The sequence below is a fragment of the Panthera pardus genome, unplaced genomic scaffold, assembly GCF_024362965.1.
Source record: "Panthera pardus isolate Hobbes unplaced genomic scaffold, ASM2436296v1 HiC_scaffold_26, whole genome shotgun sequence".
NCBI classification, from domain to species: domain Eukaryota; kingdom Metazoa; phylum Chordata; class Mammalia; order Carnivora; family Felidae; genus Panthera; species Panthera pardus.
In genome coordinates, this window is record NW_026526832.1 from 2,151,006 (window position 1) to 2,166,742 (window position 15,737).

A 15,737-nucleotide genomic window follows, 5' to 3' on the forward strand; every position below is an offset into this window, starting at 1 on the left:
GTAAGCTCTGGGCCTGTATTGTTCTTACCCTGTTTCAAGCGGAATGAAACTATATTCTTTAGTTGGTAATGATAATTATTTGCATTAAAGTATAGTCCACAGTGGAAAGCCTACACCTTTGCAATCACGTCTCCTATTAGGATACAGGATCAGATAATCCCACTGAACCTGGGGGTGGTACAGACCCACTTTGGCCTGAGGCCAGAAGATGAAATAGCTAGCTTATTCTAGAGTCCTGGTCAGGTTGGGTTGAGAGGGAAAAGGGATCTTACACCCAGTAAGTTGTGCCAACTAATCCAGTGTGTAATTGTATTCAAGTGATTTTTAAATTAATGAATTTGTTATTAATGCTTCTGTTAATGTGTTTTTTGTTTTTATTTATGTTTTCTAAAATGAAGACTCTCTTAAATGTAGAATCAGAGGATTTGGTGGCAAGGCCTGGTTTTTGATTCAGCTACTGTGTATTGAAGGCTTATTGTGGGATAGGTCCTGATAGATATTTTAGGATAAGTTATTATCAACACTTTGTAAGATAGGGATGATTGTCCACAGATACAGATGGGAAAACTTTGATCAAAGAACTAGAAAACAAATGGAGGAACTGGGTAAATACTCAGATTTTATGACTTTGAAGAAACTTCCTCAGTTGGAGTTCCTTGAGAGAATTAACTCCTGGTGTCCTTGGGTAGCCACTGTATGTATGAATTTCTCTCGTGTGCATCTAGAGTGGAAAGAGGTATGTGACATCTTTGGGAGAATTAGTAAAATAGTCCCTCAGATTTCTGTAATCTGTTCAGATAAGGAGGCAGTCAGACCAGAGCAGGAAGGTATGTAAAATAATTGTGAGGGATAAGGATGCAAATGTGACAGATGGTTAGATTGTGGGGCATTTTAAGGATTTTAAAAAGCCCAGCACAGAAGTCTGGCATATCTCTGACCACACCACATTACTCTCCCCTTCGTTTATAAGGTAAGAACTTACTAGTGTGGCTTTCCCCTCCTCCTTCCTTGATTTGGCACAACCTACCTCTCTATTTTGAAAATAAAAATAGAGGTATGAATATCCTAGAGAGGACAGAATGGAATGTCTAAGAAGGTAGTATCTACATCTAAAAATTCATCTACAAATGCTGATTATGACACACTACTGAGTTTATTTTCCAGCCATAGTTTGCAAGGCACTGCTGGCTGGTATATGCCCAAATATGGGTTATTTTCATCTGAGGACTTGCGCCTCATCATCAGCTTTACTAGGTTTGCTGCATTTTTCCCTGAAAAGCTTATACCAAATTCCAGTCCTACCAAACATGTACGGTAGCAGCCCTGTTTTCTCACTTCTCACCTATACTTGGTATTATCAGATTTAAGATTTCTTAAATTAATCAGATGTGAAATATTATCTAGTTGTATCAATTTGCATTTCCATCATCATCTTCGGGGTTGAACATCGATTCATGTGTTTGACTATCAGAATGTCTCTCTTTTGTGAATTTCTTATTCATTGTCCATTTTTTTCAGTTAGGTTGTTTGTCTTTATTATTGATTGGGGGATTTTGATTGTTCTCATTTTGGGAGGAATTTTAAAAAAACACCTCTTTTGGATGTATGTAAAATATGTACATATGTTAAGTAGATTTCTTTTTCTAGATTGTGTGTAACCAGAATTCAGGTCTTTTTATTCCCTATTAAGCATTTTTTTGCAGTTTATCTCTGTCTCTCACTGCTAAACCAGATTGACTGGATGCTTAGAAGGGGAATTGATTCCTGGTATGTGCAACAATAGCACATTGTTAGGTTTATAACACCAATTTTTCTTCAAAAGTAGGTAGTTTTTTAAAATATTATTAATAGTATTAAAGAATTTGTACTTAAGAATTGAAACATATTCTGAGTTTTATCATGTATTGTTACCACTTTCTCAATAATTATAATCTCATGAACTGTATTTCGGAAGTGTATTGGTTTTGGATGGTGAACAGTCAAAAACAGTCCTTAAAGTTTAACCAGTGTGTAAGCATGTTCGTGATGTGGCCAAAGAGGATGATCTGTTTAGATTTCATAGTTTTGTAATTTTTTTTTTTTTTTTTAAGTTTATTCACCTATTTTGAAGTAGAGAGAGGGAGCACAAGTTGGGGAAGAACGGAGAGAGAAAAAGAGAGAATCCCAAGCAGGCTCCTCACTGTCAGTTCAGAGCCCGATGAGGGGCTCAAACTTAAGAACCTGAGATCGTAACCTGACCTGGAATCAAGAGTCGGCTGCCTAACCGACTGAGCCACCCAGGCACCCCTCATAATGTTTTATTAAAGCCATTTATTCCTTCTCTGTCTCAGCTTCCAGATTTTAAAACTTAAATTCATCAAAAATATGAATGACACGAAGTACATATATGAGGTAGTATATGAATTCGTGTATCCTTGAGTTTCTTTCTAAGCTATAACATCCTCTTCAGACAGACACACCCTCGAATGTGTGCTCTTTTGCTTTTGATTCATGTTTGAATCCTGCTTTCACCTTTTAAGAACCTCTTCTCACGTCCTTTTTTCTTTAAAAATATGAGAGGGAAAAGTACAGTAAAACAGAAGTACTAATAATAGATATTTCTTTTTATTAGCCACTTCTTGGCTTCTGTGCAATGCTACTGATTTCCTGCAGCCATGCAAACGAATTTGGTCACCTAGCAACAGAAGCTGGAACTGATCCTAGCACTGATGCAACAGTAAGAACGTGCAGTTATAACAAAAGGAGTTCTAACACTGTGTTGCATTTCCTCAACCGCTTTTTATAATTTTAGCTGTAATTTTTACTATAGGTGAACAGAAAATAAGCTATGAAAGTATTTTATTTTCTTAGTAGTCTATACTGGAAAGTCAGAACGGCAGAAGGGAGCTCAGAACATTTCATCTAGTACATTGCTTATTCATGCTTAGTTATATTTTCCAAACCTACCAAATAAGTTATAGAACTTGAATGTAGTAAAAAGACATCCTGAGCGTGAGTGTTTGATTTTTTTCTTACCCGTGTAACAGGGACCATGGCATACCTTATGGAAATAAAAGTATGTGAGGGGCATAGTAAAATTGTTTAAATTTGTTTAAATATTAAATTTTAACATTTCCAAATGGTCGAATTTTACTTTTTTATGTATATTAAGAGAAGATTTGAAGGATTTTTTTTTTTTAATGTTTATTTTGAGAGAGAGTTGGGGAGGGAGGGAGAGAATCCCACCAGACTCATTGTGGATCCCGACTCGGGTCTTGATACCATGAACTATGAGATCATGACCTGAGCTGAAATCAAGAGTTAGAGGCTTGACTCAGTCGCCCAGGTGCCACAAAGGAATTCTTGAGCAGTTACTATCTGATGGTAGCTATTAAAATTTGGACTTAATATGTACTACCAAATGAAATAGTTTCTTTTAACATGTCCTGTCCTTTGAGCTGATAAGTATGTCTTCCAAAGTTGTTTCATTTCTTTCCTACAGAACAGATACCTTATAAATTTGTTGGAGATTGATGGGATTGGAGAATAATTACTAAATGAATATTTGGAAGTCTGAAGACTATGTTTGGATTGAATGAGGTCGACAGATCAGTGAGGAATCTTTCTTATGTAGTCTCAATAATTCTTGCTTATAGGTTACACTTAGACATTTAGAGAAATACTGGCAGATTCCTGAGTTTGTTATAAATGAAATATATAAATATATAATATAAACGAATATATAAATATGTATGAAATATATAAATAAATGAAATATCTATGAATGAATATGTAAATATATATAAATCAAATATATAAATGAAATCATCTTCAGATACCCATTCCTTTATTCATTTGAATGACCATTTGCCTGGGGCTTTGTGTACCCACAGATACTGGACAGTATTAGAAGAGGAACAGAATTAGCACCATCTCTACTTCTAGCGTTCTAGTGGTCATAGACGGCATAAAGCTACAATAATCTACTCAGAAGCATTGGTAAACTGTTATGAAGGCATCTCTCAACAGGCAGAATCTCATAAGCTGATTTGAAATTAGAGAGCCTTATCCAAGCATTTGTGGCCTTTTCTTCAGTGCTAGGGGCAACCTAGATTTAGTACGCGTGTGGAAGCTATTGCTTTAGCGTCTCGGTGCTTTGTATTATTAGTATTCTTTACGTTAAGTACTAGACCAAGAAAGATGTTTATAAAAAACAAGTAAATAAAAATTTAGACTCTGACAGTAATTTTGGATTGTTCATTTTGGTTTTTGTCTGAATAAGTCTTAGTCTTAATGTATGTGTTGACATCTAAAAATAGGGTAGATAGCTCTTTAAAGAAAGAGATGCTCAGTTTGGGAGAGGACAACTCCTTCATTGTAGTAATTGTAAATGGTAGGTGATTAGTAGTTCCTGCCTGTTGTTGTATGTGCTATAAAATAATCCTGTGTTTCTTGGTCTGATTTAAGCAGTGATTTCCTAGGATTATAATTTCAGTTAAATCTAAATGATCTTATCTAATTAAATTTATGTACTTAAAAAATGCAAGGAGGTTATTAGGGGGTAATGCCTATGAAAGATTTAGGGAATGGAAATAAAATTGGTCAGGGAAAGCTTTTAGACCACAAAGTAGACTTTTCTTCCTTTACTCTTGATGTTCAGAGTTTACTTACGGTATCATTTTCTATCTAGAGAACCTATTATAACAGTTGTTTCAGAGCAGGTCTTCTGGCAACAAATTCAGCTTTCCTTTATCTGGGAATGTTTTTATTTCATCTTCATTTGTAGAGGATATTTTTACTTGACATAAAATTCTGGGATGACTGTTCTTTTCTTTCAGTACTTGAAAAACATGCCACTTCTTTCTAGTCTCCATGGTTTCTGTGGAGAATTCTATAAGCAGTGCATCACTTTTCTCTAGCAACTTTCAAGATTTTTTCTTTGTCTTCAGTTTTCAGCAGTTTGATTGTGAGGTGTCTGGGTTTGAATTTCTTTGAGTGTATCCTTTTACAAGTTTGCTGAGCTTCTTGAGTCTGTAGGTTTATGTCTTTTGCTAAGACTGGGGAATATTTTTTTCTACATTACACTCTTCTCTCCTCCTGATACTCTGATGAAGTGCATGTCAGGTGTTTTTTGTCCCACAGGTCTCTGACGCTCTCTTCAGGGTTTTTTTGTTTATTTTCATTATTTTCTTAATGTTTATTTTTGAGAGAGAGAGCACAAGCAGAGGAGGAGCAAAGAGAGAGGGAGACACAGAATCTGAAGCAGGCTCCAGGCTGCAAGATCATGACCTGAGCCGAAGTCAGACACTAACTGACTAAACCACCCAGGCACCCCTTTTTATTGTTGTTTAGATCATTTCTATTGATTTTCACTGACTTTTTGTGTTATCACCTCCATTCTATTATTGAGTCCATCCAATGAGTTTATTTTGATTACCGTATCTTCTGTTTCTTTGCTAAGACCTTCTGTCTTTTGTTTGAAAGTGTTTGTTCTTCCTTATTAGAGCAGTTTTATAACTTGATATCTAAAGTCTTTGATGATTTCAGTGTCTTTGTTCTCTTGGCATTGATGTCTGCTGAACATTTATTCCCATGTGAGTTTAGATTTTCTTAGTTCTTTGTATGCCAAGTAATTTTGGATTGTATCCTGGACATTTTTAAATACAGTTGACCCTAGGGGCGCCTGGGTGGCTCAGTCGGTTAAGCGGCCGACTTCGGCCCAGGTCATTATCTCGAGGTCCGTGAATTTGAGCCCCGCGTCAGGCTCTGTGCTGACAGCTCAGAGCCTGGAGCCTGTTTCAGATTCTGTGTCTCCCTCTCTCTGACCCTCCCCCGTTCATGCTTTGTCTCTCTTTGTCTCAAAAATAAACGTTAAAAAAAAAAAATTAAATACAGTTGACCCTTGAACAATATCCTGCGCAATTGAAATTCTGCATATAACTTTTGACTCCCCCGAAACTGATAACTTACTATGACCAGAAGCCATACTGATAACATAAACAGTTAACACACATTTTTTAAAATGTTTTTATTTTATTTTTGAGAGAGAGAGAAGAGAGAGAGCAAGCAGGGGAGGGGCAGAGAGAGAGAGGGAGACACAGAATCTGAAGTGGGCTCCAGGCTCCAAGCTGTCAGCACAGAGCCTGCCTGACTCGGGGCTTGAACCCACAAACTGTGAGATCATGTCCTGAGCCAAAGTAGGACGCTTAACCGACTGAGCCACCCAGGTGCCCTAACACACATTTTGTATGTTGCATGTGTTATATACTATATTCTTACAGTAAAGTAAGCTAGAGAAAAGAAAATGTTACTGAGAAAATCATAAGGAAAAGAACATACATTTATCTTACTGTATTTATCAGAAAAAGAATTCACATATAAGTGGATCTTTGTAGTTCAAACCCATGTTGTTCAAGGGTCACCCATGTTATGTTACAAGATTCTGGGTCCTGTATAAATTCTATGGAGAATGTTAATGTTTTTGTTTTAGCAGACAGTCAACCTGGTTGGGTTCAGGCTGTAAGTTCTGATCAGTCTTCTCTGAGTTGTAATTTCAGTGTCTGAGCTATTTTAATGTGTCCTGTTTGTATGCCAACCAACAGCCATTCTGGGACCTGGAATCTAGTTCTGTCCCCTAGTTTAGTTTTCAAAGTCTGGCATATTCCTTAGGGTCAAACCCATGCACATGAAACTTGAGAGTGAACCCAAGGGTTCAGAAACAACTTTAAAGGGTCATGTTGTTTAATTCTTCCCTCTCTGGGATCTCCCTATGACTTTATGGTTCTCTGGGGCTGCTGTTTTGGTCATTCAGCCTGAAAGCTGGGGCTTTGTTTACCCTGCTCTGTGCATTTACTGAGATTATGCCTGTACCTGGGGGTGGGTGGTAGAAGGACAGAGAGCAGATGCAGTAGAGGTTTTTGCCTCTCCTTCTTGGGACCACAGCTCCTCTGATTAGAAAGGACCCCCCCTCTCAGAGTTTTAGGTTGCTCGCTGTAGAGGTAGATTTCTAAAGATTTCCTCCCAAGATTCTTGTCCCCTGGTTATTCAGACATTAATCTAGTTACCGCTGTGAAGGGACTTTACAGGTATAATTAAGGTTACTAAGCAGTCGACCTTAAAATAGGGAGATTATCTAGGTGAGCCTGGTATAATTCACATGAGTTCTTAAAAGCAGTAGAGGTTGGTAGAAAGAAATTCAAAGTGTGAGGGATGTCACCTCTGTTGTTGGCTTTGAAGATAGAGGGGGCCATGAGCTAGGGAATGTGAGTGGCTTCTATAAGCTGAAAACACTCCCTATGCCAGTTAGGAAACAAGGACCCTGGTCTTAAAACTGCATGGAATTGCATTCTGCAAGAACCTGAATGAATCTGGAAGCAGATTCGTCCCATATTCTCGAAACAAGAGCCTAGGTCACCGACACCTTAATTTCAGCTTCGTGGGACCTGGAACAGAGAAACTGCTGGAGCCTGTTGGACTTCTGATCTATCAAGCTGTGAGATAATAAAATTGATTTAAATTAACAGTCAAAAACTAGTGCACCTACAGACTGCCTTGAGCTAGAGTTGCAAGAAAATGGAGGGGAAAAACATGTGATTTCCCTTCCTGTCTTTCTGAACAGTAGGAGAAACCCATTCCTGTTTCTCATGCCAGAACTAGAGGGCTTCTCCTGGAGTTCTGTGTCCATATTCTGGGTGCCTCATTCTGTGTTTTGGCTGTATTGCATCCAGGCTGAGAGGTAGTGGTGGGAGAAAAATAGTAAACTCACTACTAGTTCTGTGATCCTCTTCTCAATCCACTTACTACTGTTATGGTCCCTGACTTGCGATGATTTGACTTAAAATTTTTTGACTTTATGATGGTGTGAAAGTGATAGGCATTCAGTAGAAACTGTACTTGGAATTTTGAATTTTGATCTTTTCCTGGGCTAGTGATACTTTGCAGTATGATCCGCATTATAGTATTCAATAAATTACATGAGATATTCTATACTTTATTATAAAATAGGCTTTGTGTTACATGATTTTGCCCAACTATAGGCTAACGTAAGCATTCTAAGCATGTTTAAGATAGGCTAGGCCAAGTTACGATGTTTAGTAACTTAGGTGTATTAAATGCACTTTCAATTTACCTTATTTTCAACTTATGAGTTTATCAGGATGTAATCATAAGTGGAGGAACATATGTAATTACTTTTTAAAAAATTAATTAATTGGGGCGCCTGGGTGGCTCAGTCGGTTGAGTGTCCGACTTCAGCTCAGGTCACGATCTACAGTTCGTGAGTTCGAGCCCCGCGTCAGGCTCTAGGCTGATGGCTCGGAGCCTGGAGCCTGCTTCCGATTCTGTGTCTCCCTCTCTCTCTGCCCCTCCCCCATTCATGCTCTGTCTCTCTCTGTCTCAAAAATAAACATTAAAAAAAAATTTTTTTTTAAATAAAAAAATTAAAAAAATTAATTAATTAATTGAGAGAACAAGCAGGAGAGGAGCAGAGAGAGTGGGAGACAGATGATCCAAAGCAGGCTCTGTGCTGACAGCAGCGAGCCTGATGTGGGGCTTGAACTCACAAACTGTGAGATCATGACCTGAGCTGAAGTCAGCCACCCAAGTGCCCTTGTAGTTACTTTTTAGTGTCCTTAAATGGCTGCTGCATTCATTCTGTCCTGATTTTATAACTGTATTCAGTGGGATAGAGTGGAATGTGTTTACATGATCTTACCCAGAACTGGAACTCTTAACATGTGTTTTGAAAAAATCCTCTATTTTCTTATAAAAGGAACATTTGTTCTTTGTGTGGAGAGTGGTAATCTCCAGTGATAATCTCTGCTAAAACTTTAATGTGTATTCTTTCAGGCTTTTTCCTAAGCTTTTACAAGAATTTCTTTCTTTCTTTTTTTTTTTTTTTAAACAAAAATGGGGTCATAATTTTGTAAAACTTGCTTTTTTTTCCCTTAAGGTGTCCTGGGCATTTTTCTGTGTTAGTAGATGTAGAGTAATGAACCTCACTTTTTCATTGTGAATGGTAATACTAGAATAATAGCAACTACCATTTCATTTAACCAATAAGGGAGTGTATTAATTTGCCAGGGCTGCTGTAACAAAATGCCACAGACTGGGTGGCTTAAACAGACCTCTATTTTTCCACAGCTCTGGAGACTGGAAGTTCAAGATCAAGATGCTGGCAGGGTTGGTTTCTTCTGAGACCGGTCTTCGTGGCTGGTAGATAGCCATCTTCTCCCGGTGTCTTCACATGGTGTCTTAGTCCATTTGAACTGCCAAAACAAAATACCATAGACTAGGTTATTTAAACAACAGAAATTTATTTTTCTCACAGTGCTGAGGACTGGGAAGTCTAAGATCAAGGTGCTGGCCAATTCATTTCCTATTGAGGGCAGACAGCCTCCTTCCTGGCTTATAGATGATTGCCTTCTCACACTGTCCTCACAGGGTAGAGAGACAGAGAACACTCTGGTGTTTCTCCTGTTGTCTGATAAGAGCCCTAGCCCTATCAGATTAAGGCCCCACCCTTGTAGCATCATTTAACTATTATCACTTCCTCACAGATGTCTCTAAATACAGTTACGTTGGTGGTTGGGGCTTCAATGTAGGAATTCCGGGGGTTGGAGATGGGGACATCTAGATATTCAGTTAATAACACATGGCCTTTCCTCTGTACCTGTGTCCTAATTCCCTCTTTTTATAAGGATACCAGTCCTATTGGATTAGGGCTCACTGTAATGACCTCATTTTAATTTAGTGAGGTACTGAGAATTAGGACTTCAACATGGGAATTTTGAGAAGATGAAGTTCAGCCCATAATAGGAAGGTACTTTTATTTTCTCCACTTAAGGAAGCTGAGGCTCAAAGACTTTGACTAATTTGGCGAAGATCACACAGCTAGTAAGAGAGAGAATGAGGATTCAAACCCAGGTAGATTAGCCTCAGAGCCTGCTCTCTTAATTACTTGGCCATCTTCCCTCCCCCCGACCCCTACCTTGGCACGGCAGTTGTTGGGCCTTGCCGTGATTATTTAATCCTGTGTTGGGCGTATGGGTTTTCTCTCTTTTCCAGTTAGTGCTGTATTGAACATGTTTGTATAGTTAGCACTGTATACCTGAAAATATTGCTGTATTCACTAGAAATCAGTTTATCCACAGAAATGATTAAATGTATGTATTTTCCCAAATCCCCTCTGAAAATATACCCATTTACTCTTCCAGCAATAATCAGTGAGGGTGACAAGTTTTGGAAAGCAGTGGAAAAACTACTTCTTGTGGTAGGCTGCAGATAATTTGAATTGGGTACTTACTGTGGATATCTGAGTGAAACGAAGGGTATTCTTTCTGTTAGGTAGGGTGAAGATCATATAAAATGGTATATCCTAGTCAACTCATGATTTGTTTTCTTTTTTTCAGAATTTTGATTCTGACATTAGCAGTGTGGGAATAGATGGCTGCTGGCAGGCAGACAGTCAGAGGCTTCTCAATGAGGTGATGGTAGAGCACTTCTTTCGACAAGGGATGCTGGACGTAGCTGAGGAGCTCTGCCAGGTAACAGTGTGCCTGCTAACAGTGTGCCGGTGGGTGAGAACATGATACAAAATGAGGGAACTCAGGGGAGTTTTCTTTTGGCCACAGACAGATTTTTAATATGTTAAGTACCAGGGCTGACCTCATTTTACTAGGAAGTCCTTTTTTCTTTTCTTTTCTTTTCTTTTCTTTTTTTTTTTTTTTTTTTTGAAGAATTTTTTTGTGTTTATTTTTGAGAGAGAGCACGTGAGAGCGCGAGCAGGGGGAGGGGCTGAAAGAGAGGGATACAGAGGATCCGAAGCAGGCTCTGCACTGTCAGTGTAGAGTTCAGTGTGGGACTGGAACTCATGAACTATGAGATCATGACCTGAGCTGAAGGCAGATGCTTAACTGACTGAGCCACCCACATGCCCCACAGTTCTAGAACTTCTTATTTGAGTTGTTTTTTTTCCTTATTCCTGCCTCATCACAGCGGTCCCAGGTAATCAATCAAGGGGTCAAAAGTGATACTACTTCCTCCATTTCCTCTTTTGTTAGGGAAGGTAGTATAGCAGAGAAGAAGAGGATAAAGAAGTTTACATATGTTCTGCTGATCTGGCCCAACTTGCAGCATTTTGTTTATCAAATAAGTTTCAAGCTAAAATTTACTTCAGTGAGCAGCTTTGCCTTTTATTGCTAGTAGATATGAGCCTAAGGATCTCAGAATAGTTCATCCATTCTACTTAGTTGTAATAATGGCAGCTGCCATGTATTTAGAGCCACAGGTCAAGCCCTGCCTTTATTCCTTACTGCAATCCTGTGAGGCAGAAATTGCTTCCATTCTACAGATAAGGAACCCAAGGTCTGGAGAAGTAGCTTGCCCAAGGCCATATGGGTTCTTCGTGAAGAAACTAGGATTCAGTCCCAAATTCATGTGTCTTCAAACTCCCTTTTAGTCCACCATATGTTATTGTATTTTCTGTTTAGAAAAGTGAAGGACTATAAAAATTAAATAGTTTAATGTCAATGTGTAAGCTAGACCTCTAATCTAAGCCTTTTCTTTTTTTTTTAAGATTTTATTGTTAAGTAATCTCTACACCCAGCGTGGGGCTTGAACTTACGCCAGGATCAAGAGTTGCATGCTCTACTGACTTAGCCAGCCAGGCACCCTTCTATTTTAAATAATTCGGAAAGCCAATAATTCAAGTCTTTCTCTGTACCTTTATGGGAATTTTGTGTGTGTCCATGTAAATTTCCTAAAGTGAGTTGTGTCTTTTAGCGTTAAGCTTATTTATAAGTAACAAAGACCCAAAATACCACTGGCTTAAAAATAATGGATTATATTTCTCTTGCACAGAAATAGGAAGTAGTAAGCCATTCACAGCATGTATAGTAGCTATGCTCCATGAGGCTTTTGGGGACCTAGCCTCCGTGTAGCTCTGCTGTTACTAAGGTGTCCCCTGTCCTTATGGTCCAGGATAGCAACCAGAACTCTAGGTACACCTTTTGGTATTCCAAGAAAGGGCAAAGAGTACATGTTTGTATTTCACCGGCCAGAACTTCCATCTCGCAAAGTCATACTCCATACAGTTACGGAGTACAGCTTTATTCCATACAGTTATGTACTCGGCTAAAATCTGGGGGCTCTGCTACTTTGGGAAAGAAGAAGGAATGTTAGTAGGACTCAGTCATCAGTCTGTACCATAGAAACACACGTTAAAAACTATTTTTTAATGGCTTGCATCATATTTTATAATTTAGAATATGCTTTTAATATATTTCTTTGTCTGATTACTGCTAACAAAAGTTCTTTCTGTTTTTTCAGGAATCTGGTCTTTCTGTAGACCCAAGTCAGAAAGAACCGTTTGTGGAGTTAAATAGAATTTTAGAAGCATTAAAAGTCAGAGTTCTGAGACCTGCTCTGGAGTGAGTTCCTATGTTTGTTTTCTTTTGAATACTTGGGGAGAACTCTCTGTAAGGAAACTTAATTATAAAACACATTAGAGATTTTGACATATATCTGTACCCCTCTATATATCTCACCTGGGGTAGACTTCAGAGAAAGTGAGGAAGAATTATTTTCTTTCTTTTAGCAAAGTGAGAATGGGGGATGGACAAATATAAGAAAATGGTTAGAGCCTTCTTATCAGTTGATCTGAATTCCCAGAAGAGAAAAAGGGTTTCCTATATCCAGGCTATTCTACTACTTTAGACTAGCATTGTAACTGAAGTACTATTGTTCAAGTGGTCTCACTTTGATATTTGAACCTCCATAATGTGCGGGGTTCTGTGCTAGCATTCTAAAAAAAACAACTTAATTGGCTATTGGAACTAAGTGATATGCAGGAAGACTGCAGATATTGTTATGAAGGAGTTCTGTGCTCATTACTACATTATAAAATTAATGATTCACTGTGAACTTGTCATTGATATGAATTATCTTAAATTACTGAGTAAGCTATAAGTAATACCCTAGAGCAGGATCAAGAAAGGTTTTTTGTCAAAGGCAAGACAGTAAATATTTTAAGTTTTGCAAGCCACATAAGGTCTCTGTCACATATTCTTCTTTGCTTTATTTTACCACCCTTTAAAAATGTAAAAAAACAAAACAAAAAAACCCACAAAACCATCTTGGCCATCTGGTATATAAAATGGGCAGCAAGCCATATTTGAACCTTAGCCATAATTTGCTGACCCCTGTCCTAGAATTTTTTAATGTGAGGATTACCAGGTGGTTTAGAAAAAAAAACAAAAACTCATAAAATAAAAGGAAGAAACTGGATGATAGAAACAGTGATACTGTTATGGGGTTCTAGGTATAGAATTCTGGTATTTTAAAATTGGAAGTATTTGAGATTATTGTTTTCAGAAAAAGGTGGGAAGATTCTTGATTTTTTTTTTTTTTTTTGTAAAATTCCACTAACCTATTTAATTCTGCATATTTAGTTTTCTGTTTCTGATCATTTATGAGTTCTTAAAAGATTTGCAGTGTTTTGAAACCAGCTCAGATGAACATGTAGAGATAGATTCCTGTGTACATTTATAAATGATAAATTCCTGTATACATTATAAATATGAGGCAGGTAGGTCCTGTGTCTTTAAAGATAGACATCAAATTGTACCACTGTGTATGGCATACATTACCTTTACAGTTTTTTTGGGTTTTGTTTTTTAGCAGATATTAGATTTTGACACACCTGGGAGATTAAATTCTGTCAAGTACCAGTCATAACTCTTAAATAGCCACTCTCCCATCTACTTTCATGTTTTACCTATATGATTAAACATCTATAGAGAAGAGTGAGGGAGCCTAAATATAGAAATGTATGGGTTTTCCAGTTGTTACATAATGATTTGGAAATAATATTTGGGTTATTCAACTGATAGTCATTTATCCGTTAATTTCTCAGGATTTTTTTCATCAAATTTTTGTTGAGTGCTTACCATGTGCCACAGACTGTGCTGAGTATTTAGACCACCTCAGCTCTCAAAGTACTCAAGGCGTTTCCCTTTTGGAGTGAAGAAAATTGATAACACCCTTTTAACTTTATGCTTTTTCTGTAAGATCTAAGATTCTTACTGATAACTATATCATATGTATCAATTATTTCTATCAATGTTTTCTGTTAACTGGTAGCCTCAAGCAGTGCCTCTCAGGCAAAGGCAGGGTTCATTCTATCCCCTTGGTTGTAATAGTGGAAATTACTACACAGTAAAAATTTTGTTACTTCACTTTTATGGGAAGGTTGCCATAGTAAATATTATCAGTATAGGGGGATGTGGCGGCAATTATAGTTAACTTTTCTTGAGTGCTTATATACCGAGCATTGTTCTAAGCATTTTACGTGTATTAACTTATAAATTCTCATCATAACCCTATGAAATAAATACTCATTTTATAGAGGACGAATCGAGGCCTGGCAGGTGCTTTGTGGAAGAAAAGGATATGGAATCAAAAGGTCACATGAGAAGCACTTCACATGATGTCCCGTGAATAATACTCTTCTCTAAGAGACTTATTACTTTAGCACATTACAGGGGTCATCAGCAGTCCTAAAGAAACATTTAACGTCGCCAAACTCCATGTTCCCCATGCATATCTGACCACAGAATCTTTGTTCTTGTCCCCAACCCCCCCCCCCCCAAAACGCTAAAACCCACAAAATTGGAGACCTACAGAACAGAAGCTTTGAAAATGATAGTTTAATAGAAATGTCTGTTACAACAACTCTGACTTTTCCAATTCTTGCCTGTTACTGGTGGCTACAAAGCCATTATTTCCTCAGCATCTTTAATGTCCAAAGTACAGAGAATTCACTTTATTCAGCTCATAGCAAAAGTTGACGAATATGGGACATCAGTTTGAAGAATTCTGGTTCAGGTACAAGACAGAGTATCTTTCAGTCATTGTGGCACTTTCTATTTGTCCACGCTGGGAGAGGCAGCAGCATGGAACCATTCACGAGGGGCTGCAGCACTTCCTCCAGGCAGTCTAGACATTTGGGGAGGCAGAAGCCAACCAAACAGATTAGTATGGATAGAGGCCATGAAAGGAACTTTGGAGAGCATTAGCTATCAGTTGCAAATGATAAGAGACAATGGAAAGAAGGAAGAAAAGAATGTTGATATGGCAGAAGTGGCAGAACAACAGCTAATTATATACACAGAGCTGGTTAGGACACTGCCTACTCTTTTGTTCCTGCCCCCTTATATTTCTGACTTTGTATATGGATTTTTCTTCTCCTCCAGATTGCCTTATCTATTTTTTAAGTTCTTCTTGGCACCTGGCATGGTGCTTTACTTCATAAGCGTATGGGATACTTCAGTAAATGATGGAATAGTTAGAAGGAGAACTTTGAGCAAACGTGAGACCTCTTCCTTCATGGGGGAGATAGAGGTCAAGCCAAAAGTAACTCGTGTCAACAAGAGAGTAATAGGAACTTAACACAAAGGGATGGAGAAATATTAGAGAGACAGAAACTGTTGTTATAGGTATGAGCCAGTTACTGACATTTTAAGTGCTGTCTTCAGGGGAAGCCTGTCTTCAGGTTGCCTTCCTTAAAGGTGTTTCAAAGAGTAATACCACCTTCTTGGATTTGCCACAGTCTGTGGTCTGGCTTACAACCTTGCAGACTTGGAAACCTGGTTTTTCAACAAGGAGGAGTAGGCCCAGGGGCCCCCAGCACTTGTTTAGAAGAATTTGCAGTTTAAAAGAGTTTGCAAAGCCTCAGTAGAACACTGTGAGGGAACAGACAA

The 15,737-nt window shown here is 38.1% G+C and overlaps 1 protein-coding gene across 6 annotated transcripts in view; it reads left to right on the forward strand.

Moving 5' to 3' along the window:
* Window positions 1–15,737, forward strand: part of RMND5A (required for meiotic nuclear division 5 homolog A) — a 68,981-nt gene that overhangs the window by 26,331 nt on the left and 26,913 nt on the right. For 4 of the 6 annotated variants that reach the window (XM_019444097.2, XM_019444091.2, XM_019444085.2 and 1 more), the window contains exons 3-5: window positions 2,612–2,716; window positions 10,389–10,523; window positions 12,307–12,407. In XM_019444097.2, coding sequence (XP_019299642.1) covers window positions 2,612–2,716; window positions 10,389–10,523; window positions 12,307–12,407 — 341 coding nt within the window. The remainder of the gene's footprint in view (window positions 1–2,611; window positions 2,717–10,388; window positions 10,524–12,306; window positions 12,408–15,737) is intronic. The other 2 variants (XM_019444106.2, XM_019444100.2) reach the window with 1 other exon arrangement.